This window comes from Triticum aestivum, chromosome 1B (assembly GCF_018294505.1).
Source record: "Triticum aestivum cultivar Chinese Spring chromosome 1B, IWGSC CS RefSeq v2.1, whole genome shotgun sequence".
Lineage (NCBI taxonomy): Eukaryota > Viridiplantae > Streptophyta > Magnoliopsida > Poales > Poaceae > Triticum > Triticum aestivum.
In genome coordinates, this window is record NC_057795.1 from 208,440,196 (window position 1) to 208,449,801 (window position 9,606).

General features: G+C 42.3%; 1 protein-coding gene across 1 annotated transcript; it reads right to left on the reverse strand.

Annotated features, from left to right (window-relative positions):
- Window positions 1–1,927: 1,927 nt before the first annotated feature.
- On the reverse strand, window positions 1,928–8,414 carry LOC123116378 (DNA replication licensing factor MCM6). The gene is made up of 18 exons (XM_044537345.1): window positions 8,243–8,414; window positions 7,992–8,141; window positions 7,751–7,891; window positions 7,304–7,466; window positions 7,036–7,229; window positions 6,756–6,951; window positions 6,566–6,643; window positions 5,873–6,102; window positions 5,182–5,296; window positions 4,781–4,855; window positions 4,549–4,689; window positions 4,232–4,435; window positions 3,994–4,155; window positions 3,732–3,787; window positions 3,543–3,646; window positions 3,327–3,443; window positions 2,596–2,726; window positions 1,928–2,458 (listed from the first exon to the last, which is right to left on the reverse strand). The coding sequence occupies exons 1-18, from the start codon at window positions 8,317–8,319 to the stop codon at window positions 2,333–2,335; spliced, it is 2,460 nt and encodes an 819-aa protein (XP_044393280.1). The 5' UTR covers window positions 8,320–8,414; the 3' UTR covers window positions 1,928–2,332.
- Between the last annotated feature and the right edge of the window lie 1,192 nt (window positions 8,415–9,606).

Genomic DNA, 9,606 nt, shown 5'->3' on the forward strand with positions numbered 1-9,606 from the left:
TAATCGTACCTTCTCTCGAATTGGAGAGTAGTGCATCATAGAAAGAAGTTCATGTGATGCCTACACCAGCCGCAGAGGAAGTTAATGATGATGATCATGAAACTTCGAATCAAGCTGCTACTAAACTTCGTAGGTCGACCAGGACACATACCACGCCAGATGGCACGATAATCATGTCTTGGAATTCATGTTGTTAGACAACGGCGAACCTATGAACTATGAAGAAGCAATGATGAGCCCGAATTCCGACAAATGGCTTGAGGCCATGAAATCCGAGACAGTATCCATGTATGAAAACCAAGTATGGACTTTGGTAGGCTTAGCCGATGATCGGCGGGCCATTGAGAATAAATGGATCTCTAAGAAGAGACATACGCTGATGGTAATGTCACCGCCTATAAAGCTTGATTTGTCACAAAGGGTTTTCGACAAGTTTAAGGGGTTGACTACGATGAGACTTTCTCATCCTTAGCGATGCTGAAGTCTGTTGGGATTATGTTAGCAATTGCTGCAAACTTTCAATTATGAAATATGGCAGATGGACATCAAAACAGCGTTCCTTAACGGGGTTTTAAGGAAGAGTTGTATATGATGCAACCAGAAGGTTTTGTCGATCGTAACAAACCCTAGCGAAACTCGAAAGCACATCTAAAAGCGGTGCCCTCCCACCGGCAAGGTCCGGGATCCACCGCAGCCCCATGACCCTAAGGCCACCAGAGACGAGGCGGACCGGTGACGGTGCCCATGGGAGGCGGCTGCGTGAGGCCCGCTGTTTTTTGCGTCTCCCTCCTTAGGGCATGTACAATGGAGGCAACACTTTGGTGCTGCTCCAGCCCATCCACGTAGGTTCGTAAACTGAAACCACCGTATGAAATCACTCTTAGGAAATGCTGCAGACTCCTTTGAGGGCCCATCTATCCTCTTTTCTTTCTTTACTTCTCCATTCTCTCTCTCACTTTCCTTCAATACGACATGGCATGCAGCCTTGCGCACACACAGCTCCCACCATCGAAGCAAGCTTTTGTCAGTAGGAGGCGGCCTCCTCTGCAAGCACCCACTTTATTCTGCGCACAACATTTTTAACCTTTCCGGACCACCCGAACCTACGTGGATACTAGGGCAGCTGTCCACCGTGTAGCATTGGCCTTGCCCTTAGAGACAAGTGTAGTGACAATTACCTCTAATCATGCGTAATTGAGAGAAAGAGTAAATCAGGATCGTAACATCTAGCATGTACAAAGGTATGATATTAATTGATTGTTTCATCTGCTATGTAGAATATTTATTGGAATAGAGGAGAGGCGACAAGAGGGTGAGCTAAGTCCAAAAGCCGGCGAGCACTCCATCTTTGTCGCCGCCTCCTCATTCCTCCCTTCACCCTCTGCCTCTCGTCTTCCCATGCCCCACCAGGGATGGGCAGCTCGAGCTCGGCTCCGGCGCCCGTGGCCACACCCGTGGCTGCCCGCGCCCATGGCTGACTTAGCTTTTTTTTTGCATTGAAAACCGGGAGCTTTATTAATTTAGAACAGGATTACAATCTGCAGCTAATAGAACTGCTACATCACTTGGGACATCCTGAAACCAAACCAAACATTGGTTAGATGTTCCCTTGCAAATTTAGCTAAGAAATCTGCAATCCCATTTTGAGTACAACTAATTTTAACTTGCAAATTTGGTTTTTTTTTTACGTCCAAACTATGTGGGGTTTGAAAATTATTGATTTGGAAAAGAGTGACACTAAATCGTACGTCCATTCTTACTGAAGCGGATTTGGTGCCACCACCCAAATGTACAACGAGTCAACGATGGCCTTGTATGCATCATTGCTAATGGCGTGGAAGTAATCCATCCGTAAGGCAATATGCACATTTTTTCATTATGACATCTGTAGGCCGTCATATGAGCAAATAATAGCTGAGAGCAAAGCTTAGAAATTCAGAAGCACATAAATTAAGCTGTACTTGTCTTACAGAGTTGCAGCTTACATAACCATGAAACAGTGGAAAATACGCAACCAACAGGGGGGCAACCTGGTGCATGTAGCTCCCGCTTGCGCAGGGTCCAAGGAAGGGTCCGACCACTTTAGGTCTATAGTATGCAGCCTTTCCCTACATTTCACGCAACCAATACTGGTGGCAAATTAATTACCACACTTCAACCTTGGAAAGAAGATACAATTCCAGAGATCTTGTGCTTCCTTGGGAAGGGGATGGCAGGTACAACATATCATTTCTAGAGCATATCACAACAGGATGTCTTCCGTTTGAATGTCTGCTCTATTGGTCAACCACATATGATGGATCTAGTTAGCTGTGTGACCTCAGCTGGTTAATCAATCAATGACGTAGTTCGGGTTAACAGCCAGGATTCTGTGCTCCGATGCCCTTGCCGCAGCACCTTCTGCTGCCGCTGTTCCTTCATCTATGACCACAAGATGGCCTTCCCTCTGTATCAGCCTCTGCAGATGCACACCCATCGGCAAAATTTCAGTAAACATGCAAAGGACACTATATGCCTTCCATGTACCCTTTTAAAATGCAAGTAGCTCGGAAATTTTCATCATATTATCAACATAGATAAATGATAGGCTTATACCTCTATAATGGCCTTGATGCACTTTACTTCCTCCTTCACCTCTTCTGTAGAACTATATGCGCCTTGGGCATTCTGCTGCTCAACATACCAAATGATTAGATCCCCTTGCTTCATGCCAGCCAGACCATCCCCTGCATCACCAAAGTGAAAGAACATCAGTTTCAATTCCTGGGTTAGCTGGGAGTGTGAAAGTTTGCAGTTGTTACAAAATTCTTAAGCATCACACAATATATTGCAAGTGGGGGCAAGTGTATAAAATCACAGGCACATAACTAATCTATTTTCCTGTAAAATTCTTGCAAAATACCTATGAAATTTCCCAGTTCCAAGCATCCCTAAAAGATTGAGCCATGGAGACTTAAGGAAGAAGCATAATTAGCACATACATAAGCTATAAATTACCAAATAGGTGCATTACCAAATAAGGGTAACGTTTGTGTTTCACGGTATTACCAAATAAGCATAGCATTTTAAAACACTTTGTGCTTGAACCTAGAGCCTACCGCAGAGTGCCTTTTCATTGTCCAGGAAAGGGACCATGCTACTGTAGCTAGAGTGTAAGTGAAGGAGTTTAGATGGCTCATGGCGTTTGGAATGGCTTCTAATCTAAAATTACAAGATACTTCCATTCTTCATGGGAAGTTGGTAATGATGAGGTGACCATGATTGCTGATAGGATAAAACAAGAGGAAGCAAGCCATACAAAATCAAGAATATAAGTGCATCATTACCGTCTTTCTTGACTGATTCTTCGTGTTGCCGCAGTCTCATGACCAAAGCTTGTGTAACTCTCTGGAAATGTTCTTCAGTAATAACCAGTTTCTTCTTAATCACCTCTGCTGGTTCATCTTTTAGAGTTTTGACATTGAAAACAAGCGGGAACAATTATTAGAACAAAACAAACTGAGCAAAACCAATATTCATTTTAGAAATAGTGAGAAACCCACCTGCACCATCTTGTTGAGTAGCATCTCCTTGTATTGGCTGTTCATCATCATGATCAAGAGGTGCATCTTGAAAATCAGATAGGTCAACTTCACTTGATTCCACACTGCAAAAATTAATAAGCTTCTTTGTTACTGATATCATCATGAAAATATAAGTGCTTCAAAAGGTCAAATAGTAAGCAAACTCACCTTATTATGGATGTTTTGAGTAATTTAACTGCCATGCGGACATGAGCAGGGAGAACCTAAAAGATTTTATTACCAAAAGAAGTTAGCAGCAAATTATAGAGGGAAATCAATCAATGCAAGGTAAATGCAGGCAGATTGTAAGTTGATCCTACTATCAATCACAGCAAGTACATTTACTTTACAAACATAAGTGGTGGTGCTTCAAGAACAAAACTGCAGACAATCAATCCTAATATTGACATATGCATGCAATTTAACGTACAATTCTTTCCAAATGGCTTCTGGCAATAGCTTCTGACAGCCTGATTAGCGCCTCCAGTTGCCTAACTGTCATCCTGTAAGCAACCCTAGTACCAGGAGTACTGTCACCTCTACGGAGGACAACATATGATTCGACCAGAACTTTCTTTGCTTCAGAACTCAACTGCAATGACATAAATAATAACAATAAGCTGATTAATAGCCAAGCTCCCTTTTCATAACTGAGTTAAGGGGCAAACCTGAGGTTTCAAAGACTTTGCAAAAGCAAAGTAGCGCTTCAATTCTGCAGTGCTAAATGCGGGGGAAAGTGCTTCTTCACGTTTTTGATGGACTCTCACAATGTGATGAGCAATGTGGTAGTCAGTGTTTTCATCAGGTTCATCAATCATGATGTATACCAGATCAAATCTTGAAAGAATGGCTGGAGGTAGCGCCACATTGTACTGGCAGGGATTGCAGCAGTATTAGATTCAACGAAGATCTCATGATTTAAACAGAAAGGGATTTGAACTTTCTGAATTCACAAGATAAATTTAATTTAAATTTCTTGACTTACCTTAAGTGGTTTTGACTTGTCATACCGTCCTCCTGTGGGATTTGCTGCTGCCAGTATTGAAGTTCGTGCATTCAAAGTTGCTTGTATTCCAGCTTTTGTTATGCTGATGGTTTGCTGCTCCATTGCTTCATGTATAGCAACCTACAATGGACAAATAAAATTGTCACTCAAGGTTTCACATCAGTGAAAAAATAAGGCATGGGCAGTAATAGCCAAATTTTGATAGGCCTACCTGATCCTTAATATCCATCTTATCAAATTCATCAATACAACAGATGCCATTATCAGCTAACATGAGTGCACCTGCCTGCAAGAAACAAAATTGGCAGCGGCAAAGGAAAGACATAAGAACTGATTGTACATAAACTAAGTGACACCTAGCCAGCAGTTTACAACAGATTCTAGCTCTGTCCAACTCAGTTCAGCATTTACAGTGAGAAAACATGTTAAAATGCAATAAGAAAAGCTAATACTTGTACATATACGGTATGATCTCTTTCAAGAGAGATTTTGAAGAAAAAATATTTACCAAAGCAGACTTCTATCAAGCAAATGATAAAATATAATGGCTTCACCAAAGCAGACTTTGTGGTAATTATAGAAATGGATTGGATTGCTTAAAATTCAGATTACCTCAATACAAAATTCACCGGTCTCAGGTTCTTTCGCAACAGTTGCTGTCAATCCAGCAGCAGACGAGGACTTCCCTGATGTGTAAACAGATCGCGGAACAATACCAGCAGTGTATCTGAAAATTGGATTACACATTTTAAATTTCATTGACTGGTGAAGCATCAAGTCACAGGACAAAATTTGAATTCCAGGAAACAAATTCCACAGCTGCTACAAATCTGAGCATCAGCATTTTAACCAACAGAAATCATGACACCTTGTATGGTATTTTGACAAGCAAATCTGCATGGTCCATTAGTAATTTTTAATCTAGACAATTACATTTCTATAAATTTGGCCATATTTGTGGTCTTTTAAAAGATAATATACAACAAATAACAGACATAGATTGGCCAAATTCAACAAAAGTCATTCATAAATTCATTAGTTCTTAAAATGAATCCATAATTCACCAATGGTTCTTCTATTGAATGCATGGAAGCATTCTCTGAATGATACTATGGGTCATAATATCATCATTACACTGAGCCATCCTTATCTCATGGTCATGATATTATTTATGCAAGCATTGACAATTTATCTTGAGAAGCAGCAGTAACGAGTTTATATAGCCAGAGATCATGGCATTGAATAGCATCACAAGACAAAAAAAGAACCATGGACATAAGAATACATGAGAAAAAAAACTTACTTTAAAAACTGAGACTTTGCACAACTTGGATCTCCAACAATACAGACATTTATGTCTCCTCTAAGGTTTATGCCTTCATGTGTTATCTTGTGAACACCACCCAAGAGCATAAGGAGAAGTGCCCTCTTTATTTCTTGATGACCAAAGACAGTGGGACATATGCTATCAACTATCTTATTAAAAAAATCAGGAGTGTTTCTCATCCTAACAACCTCATCCTCCTCCTCTTCCTGTTAAAGACACAGTCAAGAGAAATAGTTTATGTTATAAACCCACAAAAAACAGAAAGGAATGCTCATGGCTGCTCAATCAATATGTAATCTAATACTCCCTTCGTCCCACAATATAAGATCATTTTTCAAGCTAGCTTAAAAAACAATGTTATATTGTGGGACAGAGGGAGTATATAATAGATTCACATGCAAAACTCCATGTTCATAATGTAATAGGTTCACATAACACTTCAGAAAATAAAAATAGTAAGATGAGCTTACTTGGTATGCATGCTCAAATGAAAAATAGTAAGACAGGCATTAAACCAACATGACAGAACAATATTGCTATGCAAAAATAAGTACTTGCAATGTTTTTCTTGGAATGGGCAAGTGATTAGTCATATTTTTGAAACAGTACCTCTCCTCTAATTTACTTTATGGAAACATTAGTAGTTCTTGTGGCATAAGCAGAACTTACAGTGAACTTCTGTCTCTCGCTGCCATCACCATCTATGTCACGGTCCCTGATGTCCACGTCCCTCCTGCCATCCGCCACCTAGCAATGTTAAAGAGAGATGAGAAACTTGCATGAGAAATTACCATTTACCAAATTATATTTCAGTTGGGAGAAAAACTGAGGAAAGTCTATTGCTGAAAATGGTGCGCACCTGCACTGAGTTGGCCACAAAAGCAAGGCGATATGAGAGATCTCGTACTCCAAGGGACTTCAAGCCCTTTACACCTTCTTGGACACCTGACCCATTCTTCCGCTGAGGACCTTCCCGGCGACACTCTGCTCTCTCACCAGGTGAAGTTAATGCCATAACATCTGGAACAGCAACAACCGTTCCGGTAAATATGACCCTGAAATTGGCAAAACAGAACATTTTAATAAAATGAACTCAACCAAACCACAACAAAGTAACAGTAAGGAGTTCCTCCACTCACGTATCCCCAGCTCTAGCCTTCTCAACAATCTCATGCCGCAGAATGACATCCAGGGAACGAGGTAGTGACCCAGCAGGTATCTCTTTTGATGTCTCCTGCATCCTGACCCGCTGCCAATCTGTAAATTTGCTATCCTGACGGAGAAGGGCCCATCTTGATCGGTTTTGGCATGTTGCATTAACGCATATTATTGGCTGAAGTGAGTCCATCATTAGATACATTGCTTGAGAAATAATAACTAACAGAAGATAAGGTTGAAAGTACAGACCTCAGTATACTTGAACTGCTGGTCTACATTTTTAACAACATTTCCACAATCAAGGCACTTGAAGGTGCCTTGCAATAACTCAGGTCGGACCTCACTCGTCCTTGTTACAACCCCCGTTACAGCTGTGAGCTTACCAATCTCTGCTGTCCCCAGCTCTCTCAACCTAATATAGTAGAAAATTCAGTCAAACAAATTGGCAGCCACCAAGATATTAGATTACACCTATGATCTAACAGAGAAAAGTGTGTAGAATTTAGACTGCAGTTTCAACTGGATCTAAAATCAAATTCTGCAGACACTGCTCCTTGAATTCATTTAATGTCTGTAGTAGTATTAGTATGCAGCAGTTAAAGACAGAAGTTTGAACAATTATAATGCTTAATCCACATTTGTACGATTAATTGGTTCATTAACCACACAAAACATACTTCAGAAGCAAGTGCAGACCTTTTCAGCATCGGAATGTTGTAGAAGGCAATATTAATATCCTTGTTGGGGCTGTCGTCGGAGATTATTGGCGCACGGTTCTCGCCAGCTCTGTGTTCCATCACAAACCTCTTGCACGCATTGCGAAGGTACGGCTCAAACCTGATGCAATCAAAAACGCCATGAGCAAAACAAACGAAGGAACAAATCAATGGGTACTAGTAACTCGCAGGAAAAGAAAAAGGAAACATCCCCATCTCACCTAAGGTACTCCTCGGAGATGGCCTTCTGGAGGACGTCGTTGAAGCGCATGACGTGCGCGAAATCGACGTACATGGTGGTGGACTCACGCGACCGCATCGCCTCCATCTCTACATCGTAAAACGGCTCCGCCGCATCCGGCTCCTTGAACCTATGGACCCGAAAAGCCGAAGGTATGAAACACAGAGGACCATGAGGAAACCCTATAAATGGAGGGGAGGAGAGGAGGGCCGCCGGCGGCGCTGGTCTCACCGCTTAAGGAACTCGAGGAAGATGTTCTCCACACGCGCCGCCTTCTCGTCCACGAAGAAGCCGCCGAACGCCTCCATGGCCGGCGAACCTTCTGGATCTAGACGAGTGTTTGGTGATTGGGGTGGGGGGGGGGGGGGGGGGGGGGGGGGGGGGCGGTTCTGGCGTCTGAGTGCGCGGTGAGAGAGGCAAGGGTTTCGGGTTGGGGATGAAAGGGGCAGGGGGGGTATTGTTGGCGGGAAGGTGGCGGCGGCTTGGCGCCAATTCTTCCCGCCAAAAACTGGCTGAAGCCTGGAGGAAGGGTTGCCGTTTCTGTGGACCTGGTCCGTGCACCGTTTCCTCCCCGACATGTGGGCCACACCTCTTGAGGAGAACATGAGCGAGTGTATACTCCGTGCCCCGGGTGCACCGTGCAGGGGAGTCTTTTTGTTTTGGACCGGTCTAGCGAGCGACCGGCTGCTCACTATACTTTGCGAGCGGCCGGCCCAAAATTGCAAGTTTTGGTCCTTTAATAATTTATAAATAGCAATTATCTATTGTGTGTCTTTTTCTGTTAGTTAATGGATGTTTTTATTAGTATTAAATGCGTATAGCAAATGCGTACAGACGGGTCCGTGAAACACATTTATTTTCGTCTCTTAAATCTTTAAAAAGTCATATCTTTTAAACCACACGTTGGAATTCAGATCCGTTTTCACCTTTGGGTTCATCGTGACGAGATCAAACTAGATCTCATATGGGTATGTTTCGACGAATTGTTTTTGATGCCAACTTTGGTGCTATATGGTGCAACTATAGTACTGCATTATGCAACTAGACTACATTGCCGTGCCAACTGAGTATATGTATGTGCAACTAGTCCTGCCAACTAAATATTAATGCGTGTGCAACTAGTGTCCTGCCAACTAAATATCAATGTGTGTGCAACTAGACTATATTACAAGCCAACTAAGCATGTGTGTGTGCAACTAATCTTCCTGCCAACTAAACATCAATGTGTGCGCAACTAGACTACATTACAAGCCAACTAAACATCAATATGTGTGCAACTAGACTACATTACAAGCTATGATAATTCATATGCGACTATGCGGACCAGATTATGCAACTATGTGGCCATGTATGTGCCAACTAGGACTACTATGTGTGCAACGACAACTACTGAGGATGCAGCTCCAAAAAACTGGGTTTGAAAAAAACTGCACCATGCAATACAAAAGTTGCACAAAGCAGTACTGAAGTTGCACAATACAGCGCCAAAGTTGGCATCAAAAAAATTTCGTCGAAACATATCCATGCGGGATCTAGCTTCGAAGATCTCGTCGCGATGAATCCAACGGTGAAGACGGATCTGAATTCCGACATGT